Raw genomic sequence first — 19,178 nt, 5'->3', positions numbered from 1 at the left:
AGCTCAGGCTATTAGCAATTTCTAGATCTAGAAAGCAACAGGAATCTCTAGACAGTGCTAGTTCTAGAAACATCCTTTTAAAATGTCTTTTCTTCATTATTTCAAACCAAAGCCAAAAAGACTGAAGCAAATAGCATAAGTTATAAATCCTTCTGGCTCGATGGCAGCATACGGAAATAATTTCGCAATTAAATTATTTCCTTACAACCAGGCTACTTATACTGAGTTTCAACCATTTAACCTGTCCTGATTCCCCACGTTTTTGGCATACCTTTTTGTAAGCCACCCAATACACTTATTACAGTTCATGGTAGCAATAGCAAAAAACATGCTGCTTTTTTTTTGTCACTATTGCTATGGACACAGAAATATAACTCTGAACTGGCAAGAAAAATAGAAGAAAAAAGAAATACATATGGATGGAGGACCTAAAGGGTTTTACATCATATCATGACTTTCCCCAGTTCTCACCAGAGACAGCTACATGCTGTTCAGTTTCCTATTTTGCTTTGAGCAGTTGATTGAATGGCTATTGAGTGATGTTCAGACATCTATGATTTTTCTGCAATGTGACCTACATTGCTAAACTTCGTAAATTTATTCTCCAAGGCAGTGTATCATTTTGCATGCCATACCCATCCCAAAGGAACCTATCAGCAGGAGATGAGGCCCAGTTTGTAAAAGCTGAATGTCCTTCAGACATTGTTAGCTAATTTGTTTGTAAATGTGAGTGTTATTGTCAGAGTAACATACCACATAAAATGGTGCTCTCTATCATTCTGTTTGCATCTCTCTGTGGCCTAAACTTCATCATGCAGAGCTATAAACGTAACCTCTGTATGGCACGCTACAGATGGATACAACCAATTCCTGTCTTGACATTTGCATTTTTTTTCCCTCTTCACCGACACGGTGTCTTTTAATTTTTCTTTTCCTTGGCACAAACAAGGGTAGAAAAGATACTGAAACAAACACGGTATCATGAAGAGGAGAAATCAGGCTTTCTTAGCTGTCATTGCCCAGGCTGCAGCTCCTGCTATGTTACTTTCTGTGGTTGTCACAGCTTACTTGTGTTTGACTTTAGCAGCTTGTAAGCATAACTCAGGGCAAACCTAATCTTAATAATAAACCTGGAGATATCACTAATGCCTCCACTTCTTGGTGCTAAAGTACTTGGTACTTTTCAGTCTTTGTTTACACCCAGCTTTGAGACCTGAGAAGTACCCAGACACCACCTTCTAGAGTTCCTTTGCACTGACATGTTTCAAAGTCCTGCCCTTTGTAAGCTGTTATTATTACACTGTTGTTTTGACAGGATCTGCAGTCTTTTGGGTTCCCCTTAGCACCTGGAGCAATTTGCAGGCCAGAAGTATCACTGTGCTGGCTTTTTTGACCCTCCTGCTGGTTCTTGCAGTGCAATGCTTTCTGTCATGCAACCGTATCCACACTTTCTTTTGCAGCTTTCAAATGCAGCTATGTAAATTTTCAGTGACCTGATGATAGAATTAAATGCCTGTATCACTTTTTTCACTTACAGTGAGTTTATGCCTTTATTTCTGTAAGCTTTCTCCCAATTTGTGCTGCCGTGAAGACAGACCAGGAGACCAAAGACCAGTCCTCACTCCTTTAAGATGTAGGACAATCTTCCTCTGACCTAGTCAATGCAATAATTTCTATCCCAGCAGTGTGCAACATCTCTGTAGGATGGACACCACCAGCCCTGGTGACTGTTGGTCTCAAACTTGCCTTGTACTCAAACTCCAGACTTGTGCCAGCCTGTTTGGTCTTCTTCCTCCTAATGCTGTGCAACATTTCTAAATGCCCAAACCAGAATACGTTGGGTAATCTGAAAGGCTTGGAATAAAGGCAGTAAAGACAACTCCACGTAAAGCTCAATTGCTATTGTTATTCACTTTTATAACACACAAAACCTGCTACATCTGTGGAAGGTCCTTTACCCCAAAGATGCGTGAAGGGTTGGCTGTTGAGGGGGGAGAGCAACATACACATATCAGCAGCCCTGACAACCTTAAAAAGAAACGGCTAATGTAGGAGTTGCCTCCATCAAAGTAGACATTTCTTAAGTCACAGGCAGGTCCTGTTATTAGTGGATGTGGATGAACAACTGAATTAAAAGAAAAGGAGGGGCACTGTCTGCTCTGCCTGCCTCTTGCACGTTCCCATCAACATCTACATGTCCTTTGCAGCAGACCTTCCTGGAGCTTGGACTCCAGGATGTCAACCACCTGCTTTCACTATCCAACCACTTATGGTAGCTCTGCAGTATACATAGAAAACACATATATACATATATGTATACGGACATAGTTATATATGCATATATAGGTATGTATTATATGTATGTACATTCTTTATGTATACAGCTTGTCCACTATGTCTCCTCAACAGATGAAACAAATTCAGATGTAGTAACCAATGTATCTGAACCCACTGCAGACTCCCACCAGTCTGGGAAAGCTGTGCGAAAAATTTTCAGCAGCATAGCTCAGCACAGCAGATAAAAGGCCTCTGCCACAAATAACTCATCAACTAGACACCATCATACTGAAACCACATCCAAATGAGAGAGATAATCAAAGGCTACTTGTGCAAAAGGAATAAAATGTGAAGCAACCAGATAAGTTGTTGTTTGGGAAAGACTGACAGGAGAGCATCAAAATGGGCCAGGCTTCTCAGCTGGGAATCCCCTCCCTGTGAGCTAGAAGAGGATCAGGTGTTTGAGGAGCTGGGCAGTGTGCTAGGACCTCAGCCATGCAAGGATGGTGGGCGAGCTGGAGGAAAGCCTGGGGGTGACAAGGCAGCTTGGATGAGTTAAAATTGCTGAGTGGATACGTATGGGGGCTTTGTCCCCATACGGGACAAAAACCAGGCAGCCTTTGGTGAGCACGGAGGTTTCTGTTAGTTGGGAAGGTGCACCCGAGCTGAGCTGCTACCTTCTTGCCAGCCATCCGAATCTTCCTTCTTGCAACTTCTCATTAGAAACAAATGATTAACAAAAAACCTAAATCCAGCTCTATGTAGAAAAAGTTAGAGAAAAGTCATGAGCAGAGGTCTGTCGCGTCTCCTTCACTTCACCACCAAGTGCCTAACACTACTTGCCTCAACAATCAAAGAAAAGGACGCAGTTGCTCGAAGAGTTGATTAAAATGTACATAGCCTTTTACTCAGTAGTAATGCATTATTTATGGCAGATAATTGAAATAAATTGCTGTTTTGCAGGTGACCAATACAAAAAGAGCACTTGGGCTTTAAGGAAGAAATTGCAGTGTGACTTCATCGCATGCTATCTTGCTTCTATGACTAATATTTCAAATTCAGTGATAGAATAATCTGATTAGAATATAAATTAACTGTGATGAAACCACCCTGCTTTCTATTTGATATTCTAAAAAATCACATTATACATCTACAAGTTTGATTCATGAGCTCTCACAGTCTTTTCTCCACCTGAGGTCCTAATCCTATGAGCCTCTTTTCTCTCAGTTCCTGTTAAAGAGAGGCTACTTAACCTCTCCTCTACCCCTGGGAAAAGATTATTTTATCTTCTACCTGAAGATCCTTTTTTAAAAAGGCTTTCAGCTTGGTTTTGCTTCGAAGTGTGGATACTAGGGACTACTTGCTGCTACACATTATATTACAGGCTTATGCTTTCCAAAGACTAACACTTAATTGGTGGGGGTGGGGGGATGACAATGCAGGGGAACGGGACAGGGGCTCATTTTTGAAACAGTTTGAAAATGCCTTGGTAAAGGCTCTGTCCACTGCCTGTTTTGCTCTATTTTTCAGAAGCACATACATTCTCTTAGGATACAGTAGCTCCTTGCTACACACTCACCATTCACTACCCTTTCAATTAAGCTTGGAAAAGCACCCAGCAAGAAGCCCCAGTTCCACCGAAAACAGTGGCAAAGCCGTTGCTGATTTTGCTGGGGCCATGACTTCCACTCTAGTTAGCTTATCTGGTACTCCAGCAAAGCCAGAGAAGAAAATTCATTAATTTAAGCAGCAGCATAAAAAGAACCAGAGAATAGGATGACTTTACACTGGAAAAAAACACCACAACCCACCAAACAGCTTTTCTGGGCTTCTTCGTGCAGCAAAAGTTAGAAAAAATAATAATAAAGAACTTTTCTAAAAAGGAAAAAGCTCTGAATATCTTCTGTAAGGGAAGACCACATATAAAAATTAAAGAGCCTATAAATTGTCATTTCCGCTTTGTGTGCTTTTTGTTCAGCAATTTCATGAATACACATAAAACATGTTTCTGCAAAGCACTGAAAAACACAGTTCAGAGATTGGGAATATTTATGATGCATTAATTACACATACCTAGAACAGTGTATCAAAAGCTTCACAGGTAGAAGACTAAAAGTAAATCAAGAGCAAGGGTATTTTTGCAATACTTTGCTACAGTGAAAACAACCTTTTTCCTTTATGATAGCATGCAACTTTCTAACACAATTAGAACATTATGCATCTAGTGCTAAAAAAAGCCAATGAAGAAGAAAAATGTGTTTTCTGCTTTTACAAGAATGCAGTATATACTATTGAGTACGACCAGAAAAACGTAAAGGAATAGTGTGTCTTACTCTGACCTGCAATACTAATTAATTACATGGCTCCATGTAATCCTGCAGTTGCATTGTGATATCCTACTCTCAACCTGGCTTAAAAGTGCTTCAGCCTAGAACCAATTTGGTTTTTATTCTGGCAGCTCACTCCCCCTTTCTCACCTGTTCATCAGATCATATTTTTGTCTTTCAGATTTCTCCTTTCCTTCCTCCAAATGTACCCAGTGAAAGTTCTGTTCAGGCTGTGTGCGCTCCAATGAGCAGGCCCTCATCTCTGCTTTCAAGTGAGGTCACCATGTCCTGGGAGCTTTTTGTTCTGCTCAAAAGGCTTCCACAATGCTACTGAAGCATATTGTGCCTGTGTAGATGCTGGTGGGGAGTGCCTGCAGCACTTGTAACTGCAGCAGCAATGTCAACGTTTGCATTTTTGAGCTATATACTACATTTTCAAGCAATTCTGCTCATCTTTACTCCTGTTTTCCAACATTCTGTTCCTCACTTCACTATTTCAAGTAGGTCATCAACAGCATTACTTATTGCCCTCTCCCCTTTCCTCCATCATTCAAAGCAGGCTGTCCAGAACATCGCATTCTTGCCGTGTGTGGATTGCCTTTATACCCTGTTCTAGAAATCAGCCTTTTAATTTGACCTATGCAAGCAAATTGCCTACGTAAGTAACACTGTCACATTTTTATAAGGGAGCCAAACATTTTGCCGTGTCACTGAAGTTTATGTGAAGCAACACAATATAGATGGTTCCCTCACATGGAGAACTGCTGAACAAAGGCTGATGAAGTGCAAATGTCAAGAAAAAGTCTTCAAACCAGACCTTTCATTTTGGAACACAGCAGTGACAGTTATTAACACCATCAATCAGGCCAGAGCTATTACTTTGGCACAGACTCATGCTTAGTGGGACTGACATCAGCACGAGAATAAGGCTGTGGTTACAGGCTAAGAGAAAGCTCTTGGGATTAATTTTCTGTTGCCTTGCAAATGTTTGGTCTCTGTATTTGCAGTGACTGTGCTTGAGACTGGTTTAAACAGTTCCCAAATACTAACTGCTTCCACTCGCACAGATATAAATGACTTGAGGTTCAGCGTGGTGGATATTCAGCCCACATATTTCTCATGGGAGGAAAGATACAGGATGAAATTGCAAGATGGTAGAAATATCTGCTAAAGTCTCTTCTCAGCTTTCACCACAGCAATGGAGGCAGAAAAGCAGTGAAGCTTATCGTTCAAGCTGAGCTGAAATGTTTCACACAAAACCACCCACAATGTCAATATAACTTCTATGAACGTTGGATCTAATGAAGTCTGGCTTCCTAAGGACTTCCGTCTCATGGCTGACTGACTTGGGAGTTTAATAAGATCCAAGCACCAAATGAAGCTTTTCCTGTGAATGGGGCATTTATTAGATCCTGAGTGGAATCTCTGGAGTTTAATAAAAGAAAGCTCATGCTGCAATATTTCCTTTTGAAAGGGCACTTTGGGTCTTTCCCCTCCAACTGGATTAATATTTTTTATGGAACATGTAGGAATTTAATTGCTGTGAAGGCTGGTGTTCCTCTACAAAATTCTTTGAAATTGGTTCAAGATTTTGATTTACTGTGAGGAACAGAATACTGACAGACAGACAGACATGCCCACACAATGTGCTCTCATTTGCTACCAATAATCAGGCAAAAAAAAATTTACTGTATACTCTAGGGATGCAGCAAGCACTAAGAAAATGTACTCATTTGAGAAAAAGAGCAATCTAGAGATGCCTCTGATCCAGAGATCAGGATCAAGTCCAAATTCATCAGGCAGCGAAACAGAACGATGATCCCCTCTCTTTTCCTTCTTTCGCTCTCCATCTCAGCCTCCTCCCTTAGCACTCCTGTTGCAGCCTGTGCCCAGGAGGTCCTGCCACAGGTCCTGCTGTGGGGTAGCTCCCCCCAGCCAGCCCACTGCTGGTGCAAGCTTGGAGAGCAGATAGCACTGCAGCAACTCAAGAAGTCAGTAAGAGTATTTTAGATCAAAGCTTATTTCCCTGATTTAGAGTAACTACAATAGTCTTCCTGTCCGAAGGGTGTGGGGGAAGTAGGAGGTGTAGCAGGTAATTCTATTCTCTTCAGCTGGGCTTCAATTTGGCAGAAGGAGATATTCAGTAGACCACACAAGGTTCAACATGGGCTCGTTATTCATTTAATTAACCTACAACAAAACAGTTTCCAAAGAACAAATAAAGAATGGGAGCCATACCTAGAAGAAGCCAAGGACCAAGCAGCAGGGGCACCCACCTAAAAAGTCCAGCATTCACATTCTGGGTGTTGTAGATCAGTGAGGTGCATATTAAAATCACACTGACATCACCTTGTTTTGCCTTTACAACTTAGCCCATGTTCATGTTCTAGTATTCAGGGTTTCAAAGGCAGTATTTTCAAAAAATAAGAAATGAAATTAAATTTCGTTCAAATCAGAATGAAAGATACTGGAATAACTGATTTTAATGTAAGCGTCTGCTAAAATTCTGGCACTGACGGTGAGTGTTGAGTGTATACACATATATATTCATAAACCTAGATCTGAAGAGCCATTTTCTTTAGATTTGCTCCTTATTAACTGATTGAAGAACAGTAAAATAATCTGTGCTGAGAAGAAAAGTCATCCAAGTTTTGTACATGCTGAAATAGTACCCAGAACGCTGGCATACAGTATAAACACCTTAACCAAATGTCCTTTTCTTTCTAAATTCCCATTAACAGCCTCACAGTGAAGTATGAGATCAAAGTAATTAGTCAGAGCTTGGTGGTTTATTTGCCACGACATATAATCTCTTCAACCCCAGCTGTCCTTCCCTCCCCGTTATGAATACAGAATACTATGCTTAAAAATGAGAAAGTGGTGAACAACAAACACAGAATGATTAATAAGAAGTGTTTCCTTCAGACCCAATACAGGAATAAATGATTAAACCTTTTCATAATTTATTAAAGTGAATGCCTTAAAGTGAAAGCTTGTCATTTATGGCAGTTTTTGCAAGGGGTAGTTACTCTATGTGTTTACTTCAAGAGTACATTTTTGTACTTTGGTAAATCAAGAAATACTGATTTTGAGCAAGTTGTTGATTTTATTGTCAGAACAAATTTAGCTTTAAGGATTGATTTTATTAACCTATTTCATAAGACCCTCTAAAACCACAATTTGTGAGCAACCCACATTCTCTTGATCAAAATGCCATTTGTAATTTAGCCAAAACCCAATTTAAATGGAGATGGGCCAAATCAATTTTTTATTTATGTTTATGCCATTCTGGAATAAATTCAGCAGTCTTGCAAGGATATACAATTGTTTCTGACTAAGTGAAACTATCATTCCATTATTCTCATTAACATAATTTCAAATTTAACATGCTTGACTTGAGGGGATGTGGTTATTTCATAGGGTTTTCTGGTTATCAGCAACAATTTTGGAAGAAGACTATTGAGCAAATTTGATACAGTTACTTTTCAGAACATGTATTCTCAGCATTTATTTCATGTCTGTGTTTTACTGCATATGGGCAAAACCTGAAAAGTATAGACTTTGTGAAAAATTGCAATAAGCAGATTCACTTAAACCCCCACAAAACAAATCCTCCAAAGAAGAAGATGCTTCCATAAGCTATATGTACATCTGTACTGTAGATTGGCAACAATGTGAGTTAACCTGTCAGTGCCAGAAAATTATACAGTAAGTTTTACTAAGACTTAGAAAATGAGACTGGCCACTTTTTAGGGACATTTTAATATGCCATCATTTTTTATGTTGTTTAGAATATTTACTGGCATGCAGTCACAATTTATCTGAAGATTATCTCAATTTATGTGATAAGTACATAACTTGATTTCCCAGGATGCTGAAACATTTGCAGACTTTTGAAAAATGTGCAGCAATAGTTTCCTGTAGGTGCTGCAGCATGGAAGGATGCACCTGAATTGTTTATGGAAATAAAAAAGTTTATTTTTGCTTCTATGAAAAGAAGGCCCTACCCCATCTGAATGCTGATGTCCTGAGAGCAGCATGATGAATAATTTGCTCTATGACACGCCTTCTCATATCTATGATTTTGAAGAATCCCTTTCTTTATGGCATCGGAACTATATTAGTAAGGCAAACTAAAGCTGTTTCGGGGGAAAAAAAAAAGATTTTAGGGCTATTTAAATCTACTTACAAATTTGGCATATTACAGTTCAGCCCCCAGATTTTCCCTTTTAAATTTCATTTTAATTTAAAAAATAAAATAGTTTTATTTCTGCATGTGCTAGACCCCTCACTGCAACTCATTTGCTAAAGGGTACTTGCATTTTTTCAAAGGAATTGAAAACTATCAAAACCCACCATTTCGGATTTAGTCAGACATTTTGTAACTGGGCAACATGAACAGAAATTTTGAACACAAATACACAGCTGCACATTATATGGGCAGTAAAGCAATTAATTGTACACCCTGAGATGCAGATCTCAAGAAGAAGGCAGGGAGCATACGTTGCAATTGGCACCATCCCCTGCACCTCAGAGATACCTGATCTGGTTATCGATGCCCCCAGCAGTCGTTACATGTGTCCAAGAAGCAAGCAAATGTGCTTCAGGCAGCTTTAAGTTCCATGAAGCATCGCTCCTGCCAGCTGGTATGTAGCAATGGAGCGGAGAGGCAGTGCCTCCAGCCGAGGAGCACTGCTTGCTGCAGTGGGTTCCTGCTCATCACCTGCAGGACTGGTTATCCTGCAAGAAGAGGTGCCAGAGCAGAAGCCAAGGTGCCCAGAAGCTGTATGATCTTAAGACAATTACTAGGCTAGTTTAAGCTTGAGTTTAGCACAGCTAAGCCAGTTGATCCTGTTCTACTTTACATGGAATAATTATGCGTCTACTGGACCAGAGAGAATACAAAGGCCTGTCTAACCCAGAATTGGGAATAGGGAAGCTGAGGTTCCCCTCCCCACATCTGCAAATACTTAGGATGCAGAGACATGTGAAATGGAACAGGGACATTTTTTTCTGTTTTGAGCCTAGTAATAAAATCCCCAAGTGCTTCTGTGACAGCAGCATTAGATTCCATCATTTATCCCTGTGAAGTTCGAGAAGAACTACCCAAAACATCGACCCCACATTCTTCACGTATGTGAACACAAGATCATAGTCACCTATGTTACATAGCTGTTACTCAAAGCCTACTTAGAAAAGAGGAACAAGCTCTTACCATTGTTATGCAGTGTATTTTAACTGTGAAGGACTGAGGAAAGGGCAGGGAGAAAACAAAATGAAAAATTAACTGGACCTGGTTATTAGCTCACACAGTCCATAATATAACTTCAGCACATTACTTGAATGCTTCAATATTTTTTCAAGCATAGCTTTTCTCCCATTTTGAAGCTGATTAATTCAAGTAATTATCGGCAATGGCAAATCCCTTCTTCGTGCTATCTGCAAGTGTGGCTCACTGACTAGTCAAGAGTGCCATTTATGTTTCTTCATGTTTATCCATGTATCTTTTTAAACATAAACTAGAGCTGTGATAAGTGACTTTTTTCTTTTACACTGCTCTTGAAATAAGGACTGAAAGGCACTTTGAGAAATGTATGGAAATGCAGTGGCTTGACTACAATACTGCTGTTGTGTAATTACTTAATGTAATGCTCCTCCATGATTCAGAACAGACATATCTGATTCATCCAGCATATTCTGATATACAATCCTTGTGCTAGAAATGAAGTTATCTGTCTCCACAATGTGTAGAAAAGTGACAACACATGAAAACCAGGTGTCTACCTGAGTGATGTCCATTCCAGAGTCACAGCTCAATGGCTGGGTTGATGTGAGGCCATTCGAACCTATTATTGTTGTGATCACACCGTTCTCATCAATTTTCCGAATCATGGTACCGTCAACGAAGTAAATAAATCCATGCTTATCTACAGTGATACCTGGATGAAGGGAAAGGGTAAAAAAGGATGTTAGAACTGACATTTTCTAGATTAAAAAGTATGAGCTTAAAATGTTTCCTCTCCTCTTAGACTCTGAAAATCTACTGATTAATAGAAGCATGATTTTTTTCCCTTACCCATTACTTACTTAAGGCTTATACAAACTGTATATGGAAAGATCATACCCATGTATCAGACTGTCTGACTTAGAGGGAAGACAACAGAACAAAACAGCAGAGGCTTTGCTTGTAATGTAGTTATATATACATAGAACTAGGTTCTTCAACAGCTTTATTTCATGCCCATCAAAAAGTAGGGCAAGACTAGCTTTTCTGAAAACTTATCTTACAATTGATTTTTCTTAATTTTCACTTTCTCAATTCTCATGCAGAGGCATTTTTTTTTTTTAATTACTGTACTGTCTGAATTATCAGAGTGTCTGAGTAAGGAAGAAGCACCCACAGAAAGCGAGAGAGACTTCTGTTGTGATATGGGCTATACATACAAATGGTGCAAACCAGGCTCTGCTTAGCAGGCAGAAGAAATATCTGTGCTGCAGAACATATTACAGTGCGGTGTTGTCCAAGACAATGGTCACGTACTGGAACTGACCTCATGACAACAGTGAACTTCAGCAGGGGCTAGTGCAGTTTTCCCACTTCTGGATCTGCTGTAGCTCTAGCGCCACTGCACTGGAGAGAGGGACCATGAAACAAATGCGAGGGCTATGCAAAGGAAAGGTCACGGTCTTACGTATTTCAGTGGGGAAGCTCAGGAACAGAGGGGTTGCTGCCTCCCACCAGCAGTGTGTGGTGCAGCCATGTCACGACCCATGCTCAGCCTTGTTCTGCCCCAGTCTAACACCTTCTCCCCATTCTTCCTGCGTTCCATTTAGATTTTTTTATATTGCATGAACTGTAAGATATTTTTTTCCCTGAAATGTTGAAAATATAGCTAAAAAAGCACTTCTGTTCACGTTAGGTTTGTGAAATCCTTTCTAACAAAACTGCTCAATTTCTTGCTTTAAACTATTTCATAATTTCCCATTTAAAATTGCATAACTTTGCAATTACAGCAGCTGCTGTGCACAGCCAAGCTATTTTAATAATGAATTTATGTTCTGCTACACAGAAATGAAAGGCAGAGGACTTGAACAGATGGTTTGGACAGTGGCTTATATGGCTTTTGATTTTTGTCCCCTGCATTTAGCACAACTGAAGGCTGCATGTACTCCGAGTTTACAAAACACTTGTCTGCACGCCAGTTTAGGATCTCACACAGCAATTCTACATGCCATTAAAAAAAGAAAAAAACCCCCAGACTGAATTCCCTCACCTCCCAGCCCCTTTTCCTTATACTCAATTTAATTTCTTTAAATATATAAGGAGCAGTTTAGTTGGGCAAGGGAGACTAAGCAGTCTGGGGGGCAGGGGCAGGCGGCCCTGATGGGGACACATCTCCCGTGGGGCAGGGAGGAGAGGGGACAGCCTCCCCAGCCCCTAAAATAAATCTGTACCTGGCAGCTGGAGATGCCTGGGGGCTGAGTTTGAGTGACACACACATCTGAGTGTAATATGCTTTCTCTTACCACGTTAACACCCAGTGGCACTGCCCCAAGACAAACTGTCCATGCCCATTTCTTCTCTAGCAGAAAGCAGGACTAGTGCCCACACCAGCTATTCTGCCACGGCCATGCTAGCGAGGGCTCCGCTCTCCCCCCTGCCAGGGCAGGCTGCTCACCTCCGCCGGGGGTCTCCATCCCTCACTCCGGCAGAGGTAGGCACCGAGCCAGGCAGCGGTGGGGGACAGACTTTTGGGTGCACGCTGCCATTGTCCCTCCCACCACGCAGCTCCCACCCAGAGGTGCCCCCTCACCGCACGTGGGTGGCCTTTACGCACCTCGCAAAGGCCTGAGGATATCGTCACAGAAAAAAAATCCAAAGACCACATCGGTTAACTAGCATCCAGCGCTCCTACTCCGTCCAGCTTTCAGGCTATCTATCGGTGCAGTGTTGGTAGCTGAAATTAATTCTTTAACTCATCAGTTCAGCTTATTTGTCTGACTGAACTGCCGCTAGAAGAGGGTATTCACCACCCTGCTGCCTCCTTCAAAACCCGCCCATGGACTGCTGGAGTGCGGCAGGGAACAGGGGTAGGCAGCATCACTTCGTTAAGTGAAACGGCTGATCACCAAAATGTCTAGTTCTCCAGGACAGATATCACTGGGGGGGCTGAAATCACCTGGGGTGGCTGGATGGGTCAGCTGTGAGGAGCTCTGGGAGGTTATGAAAAGGCTGAAGGCAGAGCAGATACCTCAGGGCCTAAGTCCCTGGTGGCCCGTGAGCCCCCAGATCACACGCCTGTGGTACCAGCTTCCCTCAGGATCTTCTCTCTTTAATTACAGAGTGACATTGCTTTTGGAAACAACAGCACGGCCATCTGCTTCTGAGAAGTCATGTTATAAATCCAAAAGGCCAAAGGTTTGAAGGTGATCTGAGGCAATGAGCACACCTGAGAAGCAAAATGGTTCATTTTGGTGCTGGGGGGTGACCAGGGTGTTCCCGTTTTTGGGACGGAGTGGCACCCACCGGTCCCTCACGCACGCTGAAGGGACGGTGCGCACAAAAGGCACAGAAACAAGGGGCAAGTGTGCAAAAGGCCTTTTGGTAGAACTGAGCTGCTAAAACATCCGCCCTAAAACCCCAGCCGAAGCAAAAAGGTATCCAGCCTGGTTATTAATGACCCTATAAACAATTAATATATAAATCTGAAGAGGCTTTTCCAAATGTTATTCTGAGGGAACGCGCACGGCAGAAGCTGACAGAGCAAACCACAACGAAAGGCACCTGCAGGGGTTTTTGGGACTGTAGCTGCCAAAGGCCCCAGTCATGAGCTGCAGTTAAGTTTGCACATGGAGGAATTTTCTCTTCACAAAATGAGAGGGGCTGTGCTGCCGCTGCTGCCACAGTCTGGGGCCGCAGAGCTGGGCTGCTCTTGCTGGGATGCTCAGGGGCTCCTGCCTGGGTCTGTCCTGCTCTGCTCAGCTTTATGCTGTCCAGCTGGAGCATGCTAAGGGATTAGTAACTGGAAAAATTATTCTAGGGTTTTTTCTTCAGGGTTGTGTGAAGGTTGGAGACAAAAGTCTCTTCAGTCCCTGCCTCCTCCTACTTTCTTGAGAGTCTCTTTGAGACTCCTTTTTGAGGAGAAAAAGCCATGCTGGACAGCTGTGGCAGGGAAGGTGTGAGGAGCAAGGACCACTGTCTGAGATTGTTGTGACATGCATGCAGCTATGATCGGGGGTATTTTTAACCTTACCGATACTGTATTGTGGAGCAAAATTAGATGGGATTTGCTGTCCTTTCCAGTGTAGTTCACAGGCTCAAATGAAAACCCTGACGTGGGTGGGAACTACAGCACGTGTGCTGTGCCTTAGGCTGCCTTTGCAGAGGGGTGGTGCTGCGCAGTAAGCAGGGAGCTGTGCTTCTCACCTGGGTAGCGCAGCCTTGGATCGGATCCATGCCACGGGTAACGCAAGGCCAGGATCTATCGCTAGGGCAAGAGCATCTTCTGTTTTACGCAATTTCCCTGTGAACAGATGGCTGTGTTGGCTGCAAACCATCCATTATATAAAAATCAAAAATTACGCTGCAATGAAATAAACTTACTCAGCTGTGTTGCTGAATGGATTTCAAACACTGACTATATAAGAAAACCGAAGATCCTTTAATGTTACCAGTGTACATTTTGCTCTCTGGCCACTGCAGAAAGACCATCTATCTGCAAGGGAAGGACATAGGCCACTATGATGGCATAAACAAGCACAAACAAGTCCTCAGTATTTGTCCTAAAGATAATAAATTCCTGCTACTTCCTAATAAGCCAGTTTCTTCAAATATCAGTGTACAGATGTTCAACAATGAACTGCTGCTGTGATTCCAGTGCTTACTCCTGTATGCTAAAACAACATGACTTTACCTATTTGAAAAAAACAACTTATGCATTGAAGTCTTGTTGATAAATACCCTATAGAAGGCATCCATCAGAAAATAAAATATGGATTTCTGGCTAAACTGTCCCAATTTATTAATTATTAGAGTTGGATTCATTAATGCTCCTGTCACATCTTGCATGATGCTTCACATAATCTGCACTCCAAGAGCTTATTTTTAATCCTTTTCTGACGTACAGTGTAATGCAGAATCAAATCACATGCAGCACTTCAATTGTGCTTTAATCACCAAGGAACTCTGAGAGGAAACAGGCACATGCTGAGTGTAATGAGTTGCACTGAGTGCAAGTAGGATCACTGCTCACTCTACGAGGGAGTAAAAAAGGTCATTCTTGGGTATCTTCTCTTTGCAAAGAGAATGAGATTTAGTTTGTATTAGACTCTCAGCCTGATTCTGGTGGTTTTTTGTTGCTTTTTTTTTTTTAAGAACTATAGCACTAAAATGTATGCCCAGGTGATGCTGTCTTTGGGCACAAATGTGACCTATTGCACAAACGACAGACTTGCCTTGCTTGGATATGAGACTCCTTGCTAAACACTGATGTCTAAGTACGGACAAATTAAACCTGTGCAGGGATTTAGTCTTGTTCTTTGGCTCAGGGGCGGACCACAATCTTTTTTTCTGAGCAACGTGCTTGTATTGAAGGACTGGTTTTAGTCATGTTTAGTCAGTGGGACTGTCTTACATAGGACTAGACTTTGTACCTGAATGTAGAACAGTAGCTCCTATGCACATCTATTTCCCATAGATTTATGCGCAGACTACTTGGAACAATATTTGTAACACTTAGAGGTCTTTTAATCAGTACCATCTAAATTCTGTTAACTAACATTACAAATAAACTGCTGCTAGTGCAATCACAAATGGCTACTAAGTATCATTACTAGAAAGACTGCAGAAAAAGTTTTGCACTTTGTAACTGTTTTCTGCATGGAATAGTACTTAGTAGATGGGCTGGGTACAACCATGATAAACACAGAAGGCTAATTAGAACCTCTCGAACCTGTTAAACGCTCTCAGGAGCGATTTTGGTTAAAGGGTTATTTCCCTTGACAGATCTGCCTTAGTGCACATACGCACATGCTCACAAATACAAATAACACTTTGAAAGCAAACTGATCACTTGTGTGTGTAGTTCTCATAGGTATAAATTCAAAATATTTATGATTATTATACATATGATCTTTCAGTCTAGAAATTTTGGCATTTCAATATTAATGGAGCTAAGCTTATAGTGCTAAAAATATGGATTAAAAGTAATACAGTAAATTCCTCATTAAGATATTTTTCTTTTCTTTCCCCACCCCCTGCCCCATAGCCTGCACTTGCATTCTAAGAGACTCTTTTTGGGGAAAAAATATCTTTTGAACACATCAATAAAGAGCAGCTAGAACTATATGTTGCCCAATCCAGAAATTCTACTTTACAATTTTTGCTCAGCTAAAAACTTCGCAAATGAGCATTTTACATTGAAAACTTCTAATTAAACTTCTAAAGAATTTGTAGAAGAACATCTAAAACTACTGGTGAGGACCGATAAAAGAGAATGCCACCTTGTGCTAAAGAAAAACTGTATTTAGAAGTAACTTGCGATTCTCATAAAACTTTTAATAGGAAGAAGTGAATCAAATTGGTTAATTACCATTTTATGGTTGGTAAAAGGGCAAATTACATGCCATCCATTTCTAAACTTCTAAATGTCTCCGGTGCTTTTAATTAAAGCTGCCATCTAGAAACTACTAAAGCAATTTTATGCAATTAGTTATTTATAGGTTACCATAATACACCACTCAAAATATGATTCAAGTGATTTGCTGTCTGTTGCTTTGTGATCTTTGTCATCTTTACTTCATTACTGTCTCAGTACTAGCAGCAAAATATTCAACAGTTCTTTGTCAGCTGGAACATGACTTCAGTACTTGCACTTGAATGTTGTTCTTTTTAGATGCGTAACAGCAGAGTTGGAGCAAATGGCATTTTTAACTAGTGACTCTAAATGAAAATGTCCTGCTTCCAGTCTGAGACATGACGACTGGGGTCACACTTACTGCTGACAATGGTTAGCAGAGAAGTAAAGAACTTAACGCATTCAGATGAAGGTTGGATGAAATTTAGGAAAACTTGCTGTCCAAAAAGTTTGCCTTAAATGTTCTACAAGATACCCAGACTGCTGAAATCACAGGTAGCTATAGCTAAGACTATTGAAAAGAAAAACAAGGAATAAATTTTGCTGAATCAAAAATGGCACCAAATGAATATTTTGCAAGGTTTTCTGATGCATAGATGACAGTGATTTGAGTCTGCAAATCACCTTCGTTTGTTTGCTTCTCTCTTTATATATTGCTAATGAAACATCTCGCCCCATTCTGCTTTCCTTTTTGAATTATATGGAAGGGTTGAAAAGGTCTTAGGAATTTATAAATAGCAGAGATTGCTGAATAAATAGTACTAATCATTACCTGTGACAAGGGGGTCTTGTTTTCACAAAAGGCTATATTAGGAATTTGGTGTGCATCCTACTGAAGGGAACAGGAATCTTTCAGCTGAGTAGGAGCAGGCCCTAAATAGGCTACTGTCATTTGACAAATGTAAAGGTTTAATCTGAGCGGTTGTTCTTACAGCTTTATTTACTTTTGAAAGCATTGCTGCAGATGGTGATCAAGAAGACTGATTATTTCAAGATGTAAGCTACCGGGGAGAACACATTTTCAAAACCATGAGGTTTTTTTAAGTAGTATTTCCTCAGTAATTTCAAGCAAAATGAATAAAACTACACTGCAGAACTGATTTTTAATTTAGCTTTCGTGTTGCTAGTTCACAGCCATGAGTCTGAGCAAAAAAGGTTCTTTGCTACAGCTGTGTGTAAAGTATTTTTGTCCATGGGATTTAGAACTCCAGCCTTCTACACCTGTGCTTGTTTTGACATCGCTGCATCTGTACGAGGTCACTGCCCTGCATTCAAGTCCTCTGTACTCAGTGTGCAGTTTTTAATTTCTGGAGGCGTTGACTGTACACACAGCTTGCACAGGCAGTGTGTGTATCTATCTCCCAGTTCTAGGTTCTGGTTTGGACCCAGGAATCAAAAAGCGGACACTGCAGGATCGCAGATGCTTAAATCTTTGGATTTAGTACCTGAGCTTCCAAATGTTGTAAATCACTTCCAATGCTCAGGGTTCAATCATTGGAGGGGACTTACCGTTTTCACAAAAGTTAGTTAGTTTGTGGTTTCATCACAGTCGAGTCAGTCACAAATACAAGGTAAATGAAATCAGGTATTAATCTAAGACACTTTTCTTAGTACACTTACTGGGAGACACTGTAGCTCAGCAAAAATGCAGTAACTTGATTGCCTCAGCCTCTCACTGCCTCTGTCAATTAAGCTTGGAAAGTCAAACCTATTTACATGTCTAAAGCCCACTGATTTCAGAAGGGCAGGGTAGGTAAGCGTTTAATGCCTTTGATCCAGGCATTGGCTTTGCAGTGCAGTGCTAAGTAGAAAAATGCCCAGGTATTTCTATTAATTTTAGTGCTTCTTACTGCTCCAATACTCAATGACTAATCTAGTTAAAATCAGAACACTATACCCTAGTGCCTTATTATAAATACTAATCCAGAGCGTTTAAATGATGGTGTTGGTGACTAGATGTGCCATAAATACTTTTTATCAAAAAGTCCCCAAATCCACCAAACAGAATTCCCCACCCCAAAATTAAAATCTATTACTTGGTAAAGTTGAAGCAATTGGAATTCAGTCAATGATTAATATCTTGTGTAGTTACTTCTTCATTTTCAATATCTTCTTGCGTAATAAATGTGTTCAGCTTGTCACAGATCCTATTTTATGTCCCCACCTTGTATCATTTCACATTCTGCTTAAGTACTTGGTCATCTATTACATGACTCATTAGTCTGAGATCTCTACAGAATTAAAGAAAGTTGCAGTAAAAATAATATATTGGAGTTCAAATTTCAACTATATCACCCATGCATGTTTAAAAGCATCTTTCAAAGTCAGCTCAACATACAATAGTGCAAGATTAATATTCGCTAAGCCCCATCTCTAGTCCTTCACAGAGAAGTGGGAACAGACTGAACAAAGCTCCATGTGTTTGTTACCTGCAAAATAAAAGTTGCGGAAAGCAGATCAAATCATAATTGATTAGTGTGACTTCATGATATTTTCCTGTCTAGCATTTAATTCCTGGTCACTAGGCAAAAGCAGTCTTGTCAAATCAAAGATAATGAGAAATAAAAGTTGGTGAAAGACTTGAATATGATCTAGGACTCTCCCAAAATGTACAGGCATGCCCACTGAAGTACAAAAATTGTTATCAGTTCAAAAAGTTAAACCAGCATTTGAAGCAACTTTCATCCAGAAAAGTAAATAAGAAAGAGAATTTGAATTTCTACTTATTAACATACTCCTGAGGATGTTACTAAACAGGATTAAGTTTTGCAAGTGTTATGCAGTAGGTATTTCTTATCAATTTTGCAAATGGATAAAATGAGTCATATAGATAAGCCTGCATTCAGAGCCTCAAGCAGCCGGTAGCAAAAATGAGAGCACAACTTTTGAGCTGTAGCTAACCAAGGTCAGACGACCACTAAATGGAGTCCTTTTGTAA

At 40.6% G+C, this 19,178-nt stretch overlaps 1 protein-coding gene across 2 annotated transcripts in view; it reads right to left on the bottom strand.

Annotated features, from left to right (window-relative positions):
- TENM1 (teneurin transmembrane protein 1) overlaps positions 1–19,178 on the bottom strand; it is a 344,632-nt gene that overhangs the window by 38,707 nt on the left and 286,747 nt on the right. For both annotated transcript variants that reach the window (XM_037408500.1, XM_037408501.1), the window contains one exon: positions 10,389–10,543. In XM_037408500.1, coding sequence (XP_037264397.1) covers positions 10,389–10,543 — 155 coding nt within the window. The remainder of the gene's footprint in view (positions 1–10,388; positions 10,544–19,178) is intronic.

Source organism: Falco rusticolus, chromosome 14 (genome assembly GCF_015220075.1).
Source record: "Falco rusticolus isolate bFalRus1 chromosome 14, bFalRus1.pri, whole genome shotgun sequence".
Classification (NCBI taxonomy): Eukaryota; Metazoa; Chordata; class Aves; order Falconiformes; family Falconidae; genus Falco; species Falco rusticolus.
Note: the sequence above shows the minus strand (reverse complement) of the source record. Positions and strands in the feature narration are given on the sequence as shown.